Genomic DNA, 15,648 nt, shown 5'->3' on the forward strand with positions numbered 1-15,648 from the left:
GGGCGCACTGGTCCCAGCCCCTGAGCCCTGGTCGCACTGGTCGCGCTGGTCGCAGACCTGAGGGCAGTGGGAGCACTGGTCGCACTGGTCCCAGCCCCTGAGCCCTGGTCGCACTGGTCGCAGACCTGAGGGCAGTGGGAGCACTGGTCGCACTGGTCCCAGCCCTGGATGCACCGGCCCCAGCACTGCTCCGAGCCCTGGGAGCACTGGGCGCACTGGTCCCAGCCCTGGGAGCACTGGTTGCACTGGTCCCAGTTCCTGAGCCCTGGTCGCACTGGTCGCACTGGTCGCAGACCTGAGGGCAGTGGGAGCACTGGTCGCACTGGTCGCAGCCCCTGAGCCCTGGTCGCACTGGTCGCACTGGTCGCAGACCTGAGGGCAGTGGGAGCACTGGTCGCAGTGGCCCCAGCCCTGGATGCACCGGCCCCAGCACTGCTCCGAGCCCTGGGAGCACTGGGCGCACTGGTCGCACTGGTCCCAGCCCTGGTCGCACTGGTCGCACTGGTCCCAGCCCCTGAGCCCTGGTCGCACTGGTCGCACTGGTCGCACTGGTCGCGCTGGTCGCCGCGGCCGCCCCGGCCGCCCAGGCCCCGCCCCCCCGCGGCCGCCCCGCCCCCCTCGCCCCGCGCAGGCGCAGTGCCGGCCCGGCGGCGGCGCTCTGGCCGCGCCCCCCCCCGCCCGGCGCGCCGGCGGGGCGGTCGGTCGGTGGCGGTGGCGCCCCCGCTCGGCCCGGCGGCCCCTCCCGTCCGCCGGCGCCGCCGCCAGGCCCCGCCGCCATCTTGTCACCCCCAGCGGAGGGGAGGCCGCGCCCCTCCCGCCCTCCCGCCCTCCCCCAGCGCCGGGCCGCCGCGCTCGGCAGGTAGGCCCCGGCCCCGGCCCCCCCCCGGCCCCGGCCCCGGCCCCGGCCCCGGCCCCGGCCCGGCCCCACCGGTGAGGGGACAGCGCGGCGGGGGGGGGGGAGGGGGGGGAGGAGTGCGGGGGGGGGGGAGGAGGTTAGGGGGGGAGGGGCATGGGGGGGCGGGGGGAGGGGGAGAGGGAGAGGGAAAGGGAGAGTGAGTGTGAGCGGGGGGGGAGTGAGTGTGAGTGTGAGTGTGAGCGGGGGGGGAGTGAGTGTGAGTGTGAGTGTGAGCGGGGGGGTGAGTGAGTGTGAGTGTGAGTGTGAGTGTGAGCGGGGGGGGAGTGAGTGTGAGTGTGAGCGGGGGGGGAGTGAGTGTGAGTGTGTGTGAGTGTGAGTGAGTGCGTGTGGGAGTGAGTGTGAGAGTGAGTGTGAATGTCAGTGAGTGTGAGTGTGTGTGGGAGTGTGAGCGGGGGGGAGTGAGTGGGAGTGGGAGTGTGAGCGAGTGTGAGCGGGGGGGGAGTGAGTGTGAGTGTGTGTGGGTGAGTGTGAGTGAGTGTGAGCACGGAGGGGGAGTGTGAGTGTGTGTGGGAATGTGAGTGAGTGTGAGCGGGGAGGGGGAGTGAGTGTGAGTGAGTGAGTGTGAGTGAGGGTGAGCACGGGGGGGGAGTGTGAGTGTGTGTGGGAGTGTGAGCGGGGGGGAGTGAGTGTGAGTGAGTGTGGGTGAGTGTGAGCGGGGGGGGTGGGAGTGTGGGAGTGGGAGTGAGTGTGAGCACGGGGGGGAGTGGGAGTGAGTGTGTGAGTGTGAGCATGGGGAGTGAGCATGGGTGTGAGTGAGTGAGTGTGAGTAACAGGGTGGGGGAGTGCGTGAGTGCGTGTGAGCACAGAGGTGTGAGTGTGAGTGTGAGTATGGAGTGTGAGTGTGGGGGTGCGAATGTGAGTGTGAGCACAGGGGTGAGTGTGAGCACAGGGGTGAGTGTGAGCACGGGCGCTGTGTGGGTGTGGGTCTGAGCATGGGGGTGTGAGTGTGAGCACGGGGGGGTGTGAGTGTGAGCACGGGGGGGTGTGAGTGAGTGTGAGTGTGAGCTGGGGCGGGGGGGGGCCCTGAGGGGGGGCGTGAGGGCACACCCATCCACGGGCCCTGCCGGCTCCCACCCTCGCCGCGGCGCCGCCCCTTCCCCAAACCCTCCCGCCGGCCCCGCGGCGCCGGGACGGCAGGTGCCCACCCCCCTTGGGCACCGCGCCTTCGGCCTCCGGCCCGTGACCCTGACCGTGACCGTGACCGCCCCACCGGGGAGCGCGGCCTGGCACCGCCGGCGCGGGGAGCCGCGGTTGTGCCGCCGGTGACGGGGGGTGGAAAGCGCGGGCCGGGCCTTACCGAGCGTCGCCCTGTGGTAACCGCGCGCCGAAGCTGCCGTCGAGCCCCGAGGAAGAAGAGCAGAGCCTTCGGGCCGCCGCCGGCGGGCGGGAAACCGGCACTGGCACCCACCATAGAGGCTGCCCTCACCGCGACAGAAGGAGAGCGAGGGCCGAGGCGGCAAACGCGGGGAGTGGGGGTGAGCCCGTGGTGGTGCCGGTGGGCTCCGGTTGGCCGTGAGTGCCAGGAGGTGGTGGTTGCCGCGGCACTGGCCCACCTCGGTACCCGGCCCTTGCCAAGCCGGTAGCTGGCACGAGGAGAGGCCTCGTTCCCGGTAGGAGGCGCGAGGAGAGGCCTTGTTCCCAGTATCCAGCACGAGGAGAGGCCTTGTTCCCAGTATGAGGCGGGAGGAGAGGCCTCGTTCCCGGTCGGAGGCGCGAGGAGAGGCCTCGTTCCCGATAGGAGGCGCCAGGAGAGGCCTCGTTCCCGGTAGGAGGCGGGAAGAGAGGCCTTGTTCCCGATAGGATGCGGGAGGAGAGGCCTCGTTCCCGGTCGGAGGCGCCAGGAGAGGCCTCATTGCCGGTAGGAGGCGCGAGGAGATCCCTCGTTCCTGGTAGGATGTGCCAGGAGATGCCACGTTCCCGGTAGGAGGCGGGAAGAGAGGCCTTGTTCCCGGTCGGAGGCGCGAGGAGAGGCCTCATTCCCGGTAGCCGAGGGGTTCGAGGGAGGACGTGGAGAGGTCCCGGCCGGGAATTTTGGCCGTTGACGCTCGCCGGGCTCCCCCCATGCCGCCTCGCGGGGGTGAATCCCCCCGTGCAGACCCTTCCTCCGGCTGCGGCCCTCTCGGCACCCTCTCGTGGTTCCGCCGTTCGCCCTCCGGCTGTGCCGGTGAAGCTCCGGCTGCGTTGGCTTCCATTTGGCCGCGGAGAGTCCCTCGCCGCGGCCGTCCCGGCGGTGGCACGTGCTCCGGCCGCCGCCCTCGTTGGCAGCGTCTCCATCAGTCTCCTCCCCCCCCGGCTCCCCTCGCCGGTTTGGGGAGGGTCCCCGGTGCCTGTGGCACTCGCCTGGCCGCGGCCTTTGGCTTGGAGGTCGGCCGCGGCGCTGCCGCCAGCCCGGCCGCCCCTTCCCGGCTCCTTCCGCCCTCTCGGTGCCGACGGCGGCCGCTTCCCCGGAGCCCCCCCGAGCCGCGCCGCTTTGGTGCGGGGCTGGCGGCGTGGGGGGCAGCTCCGGCTCTCGGCGCGGTAAAGCCCCGGAACCGGGGCCGGGCGAGACGCCGCCTGGCTGGATTTCGGGGCCGCGCTCCCGGCGAGGGCCGTGCCGGTTCCCCCCAAGCCCCGCCGCCGGTTGGCCGCGGTGGTGCCGTGCCGTGCCGTGCCGTGGGACGGGGTGGGTGGCGTTTGCCAACCGGGAGACGAGGCCGGAGCGTCTTCCCGAAGCCTCGCCCGGCTGCTCCCGGCCCCGTGCCGGGGAAGGCCGGGGTGAACCGCTGTGGCGCCGGGGGTGCCCGGAGCTGGCGGAGGGGGGGACCAGGGGCGCCAGGGGCTGCTTCTGGCTTCCTGCGGAGGAGGAGGGTGGCCGTGGCCTCGCCGGGGGGCACCGGCCTCTCACCGGGGGCTGGGGAGCCGGGGTGCCTTTTGGGAGCGAGTGCTGGGGGTGGGGTGCTGGTGGGGTGCCGGTGGGGTGCCGGTGGGATGTCGGCGGGATGGTGGTGGGATGTCGGTAGGATGTCGGTGGGGTGCCAGTGGGATGTCGGTAGGATGTTGGTGGAGTGCCGGTGGGATGCCGGTGGAATGTTGGTGGGATGTCGGTGGGATGTTGGTGGGATGTCGGTGGGGTGCCGGTGGGATGCCGATGGGGTGCTGGTGGGATGTCGGTGGGATGCCGGTGAGGTGCCGGTGGGGTGCCGGTGGGGTGCCGGTGGCCCGTGGGAGCACGGGTGGCGCAGGGTTTCGTCCCCCCGGGTCTGCTCCCTCTCCGGGGACCCCCCTGCCACGCTTCGGCCGCGTACGGTTGTTCCTGGTGCCGGACAATCCCCCAGCGATCGCGGAGGGGAGCCGGGGCGGGGAAGCGCCGGGAGCCAGCGCGGTGCCGGCGGCGCTCGGCGAGTCCCCGCTGGGAAGAAGCCCCCGACGGCGGGTGGCAGCCCCGGGGAGCGCACCGCGGCCGGGGAAGCTTTGGGGGGAAAAGCCCTGCACTGAGGCCGGGCCGGCGACGGCGGCTTTTTTGTCCCTGAGCTTTTTGGGTGGAAACCACGGGAGAAGTGGGACGGGGGGGGGCGGGATTCTGGCCCCGCCGCGCCGGCCGGAGCACGTGCCGCGGGAGTCACCGTGTCCTCGGCCGCCGCCTCGCGCCCCGAGGACGGTTCTGGCTGGTTTTGCCCCCCTCCCCGGTGTCTCTGCCGTCGTCCCCTTCTCCCCGGCAGCGCTTGTCCCGCCGCTGTCCCCAAGGCCGGCGCTGCCGCGGCGCAGACGTCACCGTCCCGTTGCTGCCAGAGCCGGCCTTGCCTGGGGCTGCCCGCAGCCGGCCTTGGGGGTGCCGCGGCCCCTCGCCCCGGCCTTTGGGGAGGAGGAATGGGGAGAAACGGGAACAAACGGGGGAGAAATGGAGGAACGGGATGGGAGGAGGAACGGGAGCGCCGCGTCGGCACGCTGCCGAGCCGGCAGCCTCGGCTCTTCCTTCTCGCCGCTTCCTTCGGCGGCAGCGCGGGCCGAGCCGCTCCCGGGGCGATTGCCGGCGGTGGGAAGCCTTTCCGCCCCCAAAACTCTTTGGTTTTGGCTCTTGGGCTGAGCAGAACGTCCTGGCTCCGCTGCCGGCACCGGCGCGCCCGCCCTTCCCCCGGGTTGTTGCCGCCCAGACCTGGTGCGATGGTTGCGGTGGGGGGGGGGGTTTCCCCGTTTTTGGGTGTTTTTCACACCTCCCCGAACGCTGCTCCGCGCCGTGAACCTGCCGGAAAACTCCTTTTTCCCCCGGGTTTTTGGGCTCCGCTCGGGCCGGGTGGCGACGGGCGGCTGCCGCGGTGGCAGCGGAGGGGCCGGGGGCTGTTAGCCCTCGCGTGGGCTACCAAAAAGGCACCAGGACTGGCCAAGCGCTCGGTGCTCCTCCCCGCCTGGTTGATTTACGGACTCGCCGGCTGTGCCGTGGCACGGCTTGCGGGTGGTTTTGCCGCAGCGGGAGCAGAGCCCAACCTGCTGGGCCGGAATATTTTCTGTTTTGGGTAAAGGACCCACCGTGAGGCGAGTGCCCGGCGCCACGGCGGCAGGAGCAGCTCTCCCGAGCCCACCGACCCGCCTGCCGGCTCAGCGCCGGGACGAGCCGGTGTTTCGGCACCCGCCCGTGTTCCCTGGCTGGGGCTGTTCAGCCGAAACGTCCCCTTGCCCCGGCTGCCCCCGAGCTGGGCTGGCTCGCGGCAGGACCCGGGGCCCGCTCCTCCGCCGGCTGGCGCGGCGAAATCGGGCTCGCCGGCACGCAGCCGGAGCTGCCCCGCTGCACGTACCAGAGGGGCTCCGGCAAGGGGAGAGCGTGCGGTGTCGCCGGGGCCGGTGGGCTCACGTGGGGTCTCACCGAGCCGGTGGGCTCCGGGAGAGCTGCTGGTGTGGCGGGTGGGGGTCTCGCCGCGTGGCTCGCATCCCCGCCGGCTGTCGGGGGGCCCGGCAGAGCTCTGTCCCCCGCGTCCCTGGGGAGGTGCCGGGGTTTGGCCCGGCGCTGGCAGCCAGAGCTCCCTTCCCCACCGCGGTTGGACCCACTTTCTCCGCGCGTCTCCCCCCTCCCCAGGCTCCCCGGAGCTCGGCCCCGTCCCGGCGCTGCCGGTTTGCCAAAGCCGCCGGTGCTGCCTCCTGACCGGAGGCTTCCGCGGCCTCCCCGGGCGGGCAGAGCGGTTTTGGGGGGGCTGGGAGGGGGCGCGAAGGAGGGCAGCCCCTCCCCCCCCCCGCCCCCCTCCCCGGCGCGCCGCCGTCTCCCCCCGACTCACGTGTGTTTGTGTTTTTAGGGTGTTTGGAGCATGTCGGGGCCGGTGCCGAGCCGGGCCAGGGTCTATGCCGACGTGAACACCCAGAGACCCCGCGAGTACTGGGACTACGAGTCGCACGTCGTGGAATGGGGGTACGCCTTGGGGGGGGGGGGGGGGGGGGCAGGGGGACCCCGTGCTCCCCTCTGCGGGGCCGAGCGCTGGGGGGCTGCCACCCAGCGGGGGCGCGGGGGGAAACCGGCCTTTTGGTGTTCGGCGTCGCCATCTGGCGCCCGCGGGCCGGGGGAAGCGGGGGTCTGGCGGCCGGGGGGTCCCTCTTTGCCAGGGGAGCCGCTCGCGTGGAAGCGTTGCCGTTGGGCCCGGCGTCGGTGGGTTGGTGGCCGGAGCCGGGAAGGGCAGCCGCGGCAAAATCCGGCGGGGTGAGTAACGGGGGGTGATGGTTCGGCGCTTGGGGGACGGCGCTGGAGCCGGGAGGGGTTTGGAAGGGTGAAGGGGGGAGTCTCGGCGACTGCTTTGGCTCCGGAGTTCCCCTGAGGACCAGAGCCTCGGCGAGCTCGGCACGGAGACGACCCCTTGGTGGCTTTCCACGGCGGCGAGCCGGGCTTTGGCTTCGCCGGTGGCAATGTGGCTCGCCGCAGCCGGGAGCGCTGCCCAGCCCGAGAGCATCGTCCTCCCGGCGCTGAGCGGGCGCTCGCGGTTCGGTGGCGACGGCAGAACCGCTAAATCCGAGTCTCTGGGCTGAGGCTGGGCGTTGGCCGCGCCGGCGGCGCCGGATTAAGAGCCCTCCGCGGTGCTCTGCCCAGAGCCCGGTCGCTGGTACCGCTGACCTAGAAAGGAAAAGCTCTTGATCCCCTTCCAAATCCTGGCGGAGCCGAGGGAACCCTCCCCACCCGCCCGCCCTCGCCGCTGCTTCAGAGCCCCGGCGCTCGCTCTCAGCGCGTGCCGGCGCGGCCGGGTGGTGTGGTGGCTCCGGTGCCCATTCGGGCTCTCCGTCTCCTTCCTCCGGGGCTGCCTCTGGCCACCGGCCCCTCCCGAGCTGCCCGCCCCGCCGTGCCCGTTCTTCCCCCCCGCCGTGGTTTATCCACCGCCCTCCGTGGCACGACGGCCGGTGCCGTTTGGCGGAACCGACGGCTGCCAGCGCTTCGGTCCCCTCGGGCGGTTTGGTGAGACCGCAGCGGGGTTAAATAGGCGGAGGTTCGGTGGGCAAGAGCCGGTGCCTTCCCTTCCCGGCGCCGCGACGCCGCGTTCATCTCCGCAAACCCTGGGGTGCGCGAGAGCCCCCGGCACGCCGGGGCGAAGGAGGGGCTGGTTTTCTGCCGGGGATTTTGGCAGCCCCAGCGCCGGTGGGCTCCGGAGGCCCAGGTGGGCTCGTCCCGGCAGCCCCAGCGCCGCGGCGAGCTGGAATCCCCGGGAAGGGAGCTCAGGTTGAGCGGGGTGGGCAGCGCCGGCGTGGCGGGGGGGGGGGGGGGCGGTTTGGCAGGAGGCTTTTCGGCGCCCCGGCGGGGTTTTCCCGCGGGGCTGCGGCGCCGAGCTCCCGGCGTCCGTCCCGGCGTGGAAGCCGGCGGCTCGCCGGCGGGTTTGCCCGCTCCCCCGGTGCGCTTGCCCGTCCCGCTCGCCGTGGGACAAGCGGCGTGGCTGAAGCCAGCGGCGCCGTTTCGGGGCCCCCCCTCACCTCTTTGTTCCTCTCCTTCCCCCCTGCCCCCCGGCAGCAACCAGGACGACTACCAGCTGGTGCGGAAGCTCGGCCGCGGCAAGTACAGCGAAGTCTTCGAAGCCATCAACATCACCAACAACGAGAAGGTGGTGGTGAAGATCCTCAAGGTGGGCGCCGGCGCTCGCCGCCCCGCTCCTCCGCCCGGGGGGCTCCTGCCTCTTCCCCTCCCGCCCCCCGCTCCTCTTCCAAGCGGGATTTGGGGCTGAGCCGGGGGAACCGTCGGTAAAAGCTCCCCCCTCGCCCGCGCGACCCCGAGTTTCGGCGCCGGGGCGGTGCGGCGGTGCCCCCCCCCACCCCCCCGCCAGGCATCCCGGGATCTGCGGGTGCGTTTAGGCTTTTCCTCGGGTCGCGGCTCTCACCAGGGGAGCCCAAATACTCGGTTTGTTCCCCTCCCGCCTCCTCCCATCCCCGCCGTGGAGCCGGGAAGAGCCGGGAAGCTCCGCTCCTCGGGAAGCGGAGAGCTGCCGGGGCGGAGGAGCTCGCAGGCCGCCGTCCTCCGCGGCGGTTTGGCCGATCCGGGCCTGGCATCGCCCTCCCGCCGGGCTGGCGTGGGGCTGGGTGGCGCTGGGCGCCCCCGTAGGGAACAGCCACCCTCCTCGGGGACCGGGCCCGGAGCACCCGCCCGCTCCTTGGCCGTTCCGCGGCGCCGCGGGGCTGCGGTCCTGCCGGTGACCGGCCCTCGCGCTCTGTCCCGCCAGCCGGTGAAGAAGAAGAAGATCAAGCGTGAGATCAAGATCCTGGAGAACCTCCGGGGGGGCCCCAACATCATCAGCCTCCTCGACATCGTGAAGGACCCCGTGGTAAGGAAGGGCAAGGGGCAGCTCTGGCGCCCGCCAGGGGGGAGGGAGACCCTCGGGGCCCCCCCCGGCCCGGCCCCGGGGGGGGGGGGGGTTCTCGGCGCCCGTGTCCCCCCCCCGGCTCGAGCGCCGCCGGGGGCGGTGAGACGGGAGGGTGGAGGTGGAGGGTCGTGGGGGGAGGAGGGCTGCGCTCCCCGTCTGCCCTCGGACCCCCCCCCAAAAAAGCGGCCGGGAGCAAGGGGTGCCGTCTGCCCCCGGGGGGGCTGGGGGGGCGGTGGGCTGCCGCCTCCTCGCCTGGCGGCGCTCGCTGGCTCGGTGAGGGCCGAGGAGGAGGAGGAGGAGGACGTGGGTGAACCGGCGGAGAGCGGGAGGAGGTTGGGGCTGCGCCGCCGCCGTCGAACGGATCGGGTGGAGGGAGGCTCCCCCCAAAATCCCGAGGGGATGGGACAGGGTCTCCCACGGGACGAGTCCCCCCACGGGACGAGGCCCCCCCAAAACCAGGCGCCGTTTCCATCCCCGGCTCTGGCGGCTTTGACTGACCACAGAGCCAGGGGGGTCGCACCGGTTTGTGCTCCGGGCGGGATCGCCGCCGGCGGGGGTCGGTCCGAGGTGGGCAGGGGGCTCGGCAGGACCCGGGGGGGGGGGGGCTCGGGGAAACCTGCGGTTTTGGTGAGCGGCCGGGCCGAGCCGCTAAAAGCCGCGGCGTGGGTGCGGCACGGCCGGGTTTCTCCGAGGCCTTGGCGACGCCGGTTAATTCAGGGGGAATTAGCGGGGGGCGGCTGAGCCGAATTTAATCCGCGAGCGGGCGGGCGGCGGAGCGGGTGGTTGTGGGGCGAGGGCGGCCGGGGGGGCGGCCGGGGGGGCACCCGGGGGACAAGGGGCTGGGGACGGCGGGGGGGCAGGAGGGCAGGGGAGCGGCCGGGGCGCGGGGTCTCGCCGCGGGGTGGTGGCTGGTTGGGGGAGCTGGGGGGGGTCTCTGGCCGAAAGGGCCGCCGCGGCGTGCCGGGACCGTGGGGACGGAGAGGGGGGGTTGGCCCTGCGGCCGAGACCTTGGGCGTCCTGCGGGGGGGGAGGAGGAGGAGGAGGAGGAGGAGATGAAAGAGAAAAGGGCAGCGGTGGGGAGAGCCCCGCCGCCGAAACAAAGCCCTGCAAAGGCAAAGCCCTGCCAAAACAAGCCTTACCAAAACAGAGCCTTACCAAAACAGAGCCTTACCGAAACAAGCCTTACCAAAACAGAGCCTTATCAAAACAGAGCCTTACCAAAACAGAGCCTTACCAAAACAAGCCTTACCGAAACAAAGCCCTGCCGAAATAGAGCCTTACCAAAACAAGCCTTGTCAAAACAGAGCCTTACCTAAACCAGCCTTACCAAAACAAAGCCTTACCCTGGCGTGGCTGCACCGATCTCCTTGCCAGGGGGGAGCCCGTACGGAGCCCCGGCGGCGCCTTTGGGGAGACTCAACCTCTTTTTTTTGAGGCTAAACCTCTTTTTTTGGAGACTAAACTTCTTTTTTTGGAGACTCAAGCTCCTTTTTTTGAGACTAAACCTGGGGTTTTTTGAGACTCAAGCTCTTTTTTTTGAGAACCTCTCTTTTTTTGAGGGTAAACCTCTGGTTTTGGAGGCTAAACCTCTATTTTGGAGACTAAACTTCTTTTTTTGGAGACTCAACCTCTTTTTTTTGAGAACCTCTTTTTTTTTGAGGCTAAACCTCTTTTTTTGGAGGCTAAACCTCTATTTTGAAGACTAAACTTCTTTTTTTGGAGACTAAAGCTCTTTTTTTTGAGACTCAACCTCTTTTTTTTGAGAACCTCTTTTTTTTTGGAGGCTAAACCTCTTTTTTGGAGACTAAACCTCTATTTTGGAGGCTGAACCTCTTTTTCTTCCCTCTCTCTGCCCTCCCGACGCCGCGGTGCCGCAGTCCCGGACGCCCGCCCTGGTCTTCGAGCACGTCAACAACACAGACTTCAAGGTGAGCGGCCGCCGGCGGGATGCCGCGGCGGTGGCTCTGGCACAGCCCTTCCCGACACCCGTGTCCGGGTGGGGAGGGCTCCGTCCTCGGAGCCCCCCGGCGGCGTGGCAATGGGGGGCGGTTCGGGGGGCTGGGGCTGCGGCCGGCGGCTCTTCCTGGCGTTTCAGCGCTCGGGGAAGAGTCGGGGTCCCGGCGCTGCCGTTCGGGGTTGTCCCCACGTCGCTCCTCTCGGCCGCGCCGCCCCGGCGGTTGGCCACCGCGGGCTTGTATTCGCCACCCAGCGCTGGCCAGTGTGCCGGCTGGAACCTTGGATGGGTTGAGCGTGGTGGTGCTGGAGCCTGGGCTGAGGAGGAGAGGAGGAGGAGGAGGATGAAGATGAGGAGGAGAGGAGGAGGAGGATGAAGATGAGGAGGAGGAGAGGAGGAGGATGAAGATGAGGAGGAGGATGAAGATGAGGAGGAGAGGAGGAGGAGGAGGATGAAGATGAGGAGGAGAGGAGGAGGAGGATGAGGAGGAGGAGGAAGAGGAGGAGGAGGATGAGGAGGAGGAGGATGAAGATGAGGAGGAGGATGAGGAGGAGGAGAGGAGGAGGATGAAGATGAGGAGGAGGAGGAGGAGGAAGAGGAGGAGGAGGATGAGGAGGAGGAGGATGAAGATGAGGAGGAGGATGAGGAGGAGGAGAGGAGGAGGATGAAGATGAGGAGAGGAGGAGGAGGAGGATGAAGATGAGGAGGAGGATGAGGAGGAGGAGAGGAGGAGGAGGAGGATGAAGATGAGGAGGAGGATGAGGAGGACAAGGACGAGGAGGGAGAGGAGGAAGAGGAGGAGGAGGAGGAGAATGAAGATGAGGAGGAGGAGGAGGAGGAGAGGAGAAGGAGGAAGAGGAGGATGAAGATGAGGAGGAGGAGGATGAAGATGAGGAGGAGGAGGATGATGAGGAGGAGAGGAGAAGGAGGAAGAGGAGGATGAAGATGAGGAGGAGGAGGATGAAGATGAGGAGGAGGAGAGGAGGAGGATGAAGATGAGGAGGGAGAGGAGGAGGAGGAGGAGGAGGAGGAGAATGAAGATGATGAGGAGGAGGAGGAGGAGGAGAGGAGAAGGAGGGAGAGGAGGAAGAGGAGGAGGAGGAGGAGAATGAAGATGATGAGGAGGAGGAGGAGGAGGAGAGGAGAAGGAGGAAGAGGAGGATGAAGATGAGGAGGAGGAGGATGAAGATGAGGAGGGAGAGGAGGAGGATGAAGATGAGGAGGAGGAGAGGAGGAGGAGGAGGAGGAGGAGAGCTGTCACCACGGGCCGTGGGGTCGGTGACCCCGAGGCCTCTCGCCCTGCGGCTGCTCCCGGGGGTGCCCGGGGGGTGACGGCTGCGCCCCCAGTCCTGCCGGGACCCTTCACCCCCCGGTGTTGGGGTGACCCCGCCTCTCCCCTCCCCCCGCAGCAGCTCTACCAGACGCTCTCGGACTTCGACATTCGGTTCTACATGTACGAGATCCTGAAGGTGGGCGTGGGGGGGGCCTGCGCCGGGGGGATCCCTGCGCCGGGGGGGGATCCCTGCTCCCGGGGGGGGGTCCCTGCTCCAGGGGGGGGTCCCTGCTCCAGGGGGGGGGTCCCTGCTCTGGGGGGGGGTCCCTGCTCCAGGGGGAAGCTCTGCTCCTGGGGGGATCCCTGCTCCTGGGGGGATCCCTGCTCTGGGGGGGGTCCCTGCTCCGGGGGGAAGCTCTGCTCCTGGGGGGATCCCTGCTCCGAGGCGGGATCCCTGCTCCAGGGGGGGGTCCCTGCTCCCGGGGGGGTCCCTGCTCTGGGGGGGGTCCCTGCTCCAGGGGGAAGCTCTGCTCCTGGGGGGATCCCTGCTCCTGGGGGGATCCCTGCTCCGGGGGAGGGTCCCGGCTCTGGGGGGATCCCTGCTCCCGGGGGGAATCTCTGCTCTGGGGGGAAATCCCTGCTCTGGGGGGGGGGGGGGATGGGGGGGAATCCCTGCTAAGGGGGGATCCCTGCTCTGGGGGGGAATCCCTGCTCCGGGGTGGAATCTCTTCCCCCCGGGGGAATCCCTGCTCGGGGGGGGGGAGGGGGGGAATCCCTGCTCTGGGGGGGAATCCCTGCTCCGGGGTGTGTGTGGGGGGGGGGGATCCCTGCTCCCGTGGGAAATCCTTGCTCCCGGGGGGGAAACCCCCCCGTCGATGGCCACCGGGCTGCCAACCCCTCCCTCCCCCCCCGCCGCTCCCCCTGGGCAAGCGGGAGGTAGAAATTGGCGCCCGTGTGGCTCCCAAACCCCGCCGGGCCCTCGCCAGCTGCCCTCGGGGGGGGGGTCGCCCGGGGAGGGGGGGGGGGGGTGTCGGTGCCCCGGGCCCGACCCCGCCGCCTGGCCGGTCCCCTCCGCAGGCGCTGGACTACTGCCACAGCATGGGCGTCATGCACCGCGACGTCAAGCCCCACAACGTCATGATCGACCACGAGCACCGCAAGGTACGGCCAGGCCCCGGCGACCCCGGCGACCCCCGGCACCGCGCTGCGCTCCCCTCGGCGGGCACGGCCCGAGCGGGGTCCGTGAGCTCTGGGCGTCACCAAGCCGGGACCCTTCGGCAGCTCTTTCACCCGCCCCCGCCGCCGCCAAACCCTCTCCCCGGCACCGCCATGTGCCGCGGCGAGGCCGCTCGGCTCCCGGCGAGGAGCCTCGGTGCCGCCCGCGGAGCCGGCGCTTCGCTTGGACCCGGCCCGGCACCGGCGTCCCCCGCCTTGAGCTGCGGCTTGCCGGCACCAAACCACCTGGTCCTGCCCGTCTCTGGCGGCACTGGCGCTCCCCGGCCCCGGTTTGGGCAGGAGAGCGTTGCCGTGAAGCCCCCGACCCCGGCGTGGGGCGGGCGGGGGTCTGACCCTGCTGCCCCTCGTGCGGGAAGGCCGGTGCCCCAAAAACCCCCAAAGCCCCGGTATTTGCCGCCGGTTTTCATGGCTTTTAAGTGGAATTGGAGATTTTTTCCCCCCCGGTGTTTGCCACCAGTTTTCATGGCTTTTCAATGGAATTGGAGATTTTTCCCCCCCAGTATTTGCCACCGGTTTTTCATGGCTTTTCAATGGAATTGGAGATTTTTTTCCCCCGGTGTTTGCCGCCGGTTTTCATGGCTTTTCAATGGAATTGGAGATTTTTTTCCCCCAGTGTTTGCCGCCGGTTTTCGTGGCTTTTCAATGGAATTGGAGATTTTTTCCCCCCCGGTATGTTATTTCCTCGGTATCCCAAACCTCCCCCGCCCGCTGCGGCTCGCCCTTGTAGCCGCCGGCTGAGCCGAGCCGCTCCTTCCCGCTCCCCAAACCCACCCCCGAACCGCTGGCGAGGCTCTTCGGTGGCGCCGCCCTGGCTTTTCGCAGCCTCCCGGCACCGGGCGAGGCGGTTGCGGCGCCGCGGGCAGGCCCTGGCGCTGCCGGGGAGCCCCAGTCAGGCGGTGATGCGCCGCGGTTTGCCGCCGGCCAGCCAGCGCCGGGGTTGGCGTGGGCCGGAGGGGCGCGTGGAGGGGTTGGGGGGGGGTGGGGGTGTCTCGGCGGGGGTGGCAGGGCCCTGTCCCCGCGGCCTTCACCTCTCCTCCTCCTCCTCTTCCTCCTGCAGCTGCGCCCTGATCGACTGGGGCCTCGCCGAGTTCTACCACCCGGGCCAGGAGTACAACGTCCGCGTGGCCTCGCGGTACTTCAAGGGGCCCGAGCTCTTGGTCGATTACCAGGTACGGCACCGCGTCCTGGCGACGCCGGCGGCTCCAGAGCCCTCTGTGCCAAGGCGGGGGGGGGGGGGGGGGAAGGATTTGGGGAGGGAAGGGGGGCTGGAAAGGGAGCGGCTGCCCCCTCGAGGGTGGCGGCTCCAGGCGCCGAACCCGGCGGCGCTGCGGCGTCCAGCACCAAACACACCCCACACCCCCCCTGCCCGGCTCTGCTCTGCCGCCCTCCCGGGGAGGGTTGCCCTTGCCCCCCCCCCCGTGTCCCGGTGGCCCCCAGGGCGTCAGGGCCCCCCCCCCCGGTGCCCCCCCAGATGTACGACTACAGCCTGGACATGTGGAGCCTGGGCTGCATGCTGGCCAGCATGATCTTCCGCAAGGAGCCCTTCTTCCACGGCCACGACAACTACGACCAGGTGAGCCCCCCCGCTGCCCTGCCCCCCCCCCCCGCCCCCGCTGCCCTGCCCCCCCCCCCCCCCCCCCCGCTGCCCGCAGACCCTCCGGGGGGGGCCCTCGCCCGCCCTTCCCTGCACCAGAGTCTCGTCTCTCCCTTCCCCACGCCGGGGTCCAGGGTCTCGTCTCTTCCCCCGCACCGGGGTCTCATCTCTCCCCTCCCCATGCTGGGGGGGGTCCTGTCTTTCCCCTCCCCACGCTGGGGGGTCTCGTCTCTCCCCTCCCCACACCGGGGGGTCCTCATCTCTCCCCTCCCCACACTGGGGTCTCATCTCTCCCCTCCCCATGCTGGGGGGGTCCTGTCTTTCCCCTCCCCACACCGGGGTCTCATCTCTCCCCTCCCCATGCTGGGGGGGTCCTGTCTTTCCCCTCCCCACGCTGGGGGGTCTTATCTCTCCCCTCCCCACACTGGGGGGTCTCATCTCTCCCCTCCCCACACCGGGGTCTCGTCTCTCCCCCTCCCCACACTGGGGGTCTCATCTCTCCCCTCCCCACACTGGGGTCTCATCTCTCCCCACCCAACACCCCACTGCAGCCCGACACCCCCCTGCCTCCCCCCCTCACCCCGGGGGGCGAGGAGGGGAAATTGGGGGGGGGGGGGGGGGTGTCCAGCTCCCCTCCCCTTCCCCTCCCCTTCCTGTCCTTCCCCAGCCGCCCTCTCTGCAGGGACACCGGGGGGGGGGGGGGGGGGGGGGGGCTGGGGCTTGGCAGGACCCCCATGCTCTCCCCCACTGCCCCCCCCCTCACCTTTGGGGGGCTCCCCCCTCACCCCCCCCCCCCCAGCTGGTGCGCATCGCCAAGGTGCTGGGCACCGAGGACCTGTACGACTACATCGACAAGTACAACATCGAGCTGGACCCCCGCTA

General features: G+C 70.3%; 1 protein-coding gene across 1 annotated transcript; it reads left to right on the plus strand.

Annotated features, from left to right (window-relative positions):
- Window positions 1-845: 845 nt before the first annotated feature.
- Window positions 846-15,646, plus strand: LOC147415577 (casein kinase II subunit alpha-like; the record flags this gene model as incomplete). The annotated part of the gene is made up of 10 exons (XM_086466034.1): window positions 846-859; window positions 6,178-6,290; window positions 7,866-7,977; window positions 8,569-8,670; window positions 10,587-10,637; window positions 12,073-12,132; window positions 13,014-13,102; window positions 14,230-14,341; window positions 14,644-14,745; window positions 15,566-15,646. Coding segments are annotated over exons 2-10 (810 nt in total), but the record flags the coding sequence as incomplete, so codon positions are not given.
- Window positions 15,647-15,648: the final 2 nt, after the last annotated feature.

This window comes from Leptosomus discolor, chromosome 5 (genome assembly GCF_034619465.1).
Source record: "Leptosomus discolor isolate bLepDis1 chromosome 5, bLepDis1.hap2, whole genome shotgun sequence".
Taxonomy (NCBI): Eukaryota; Metazoa; Chordata; class Aves; order Leptosomiformes; family Leptosomidae; genus Leptosomus; species Leptosomus discolor.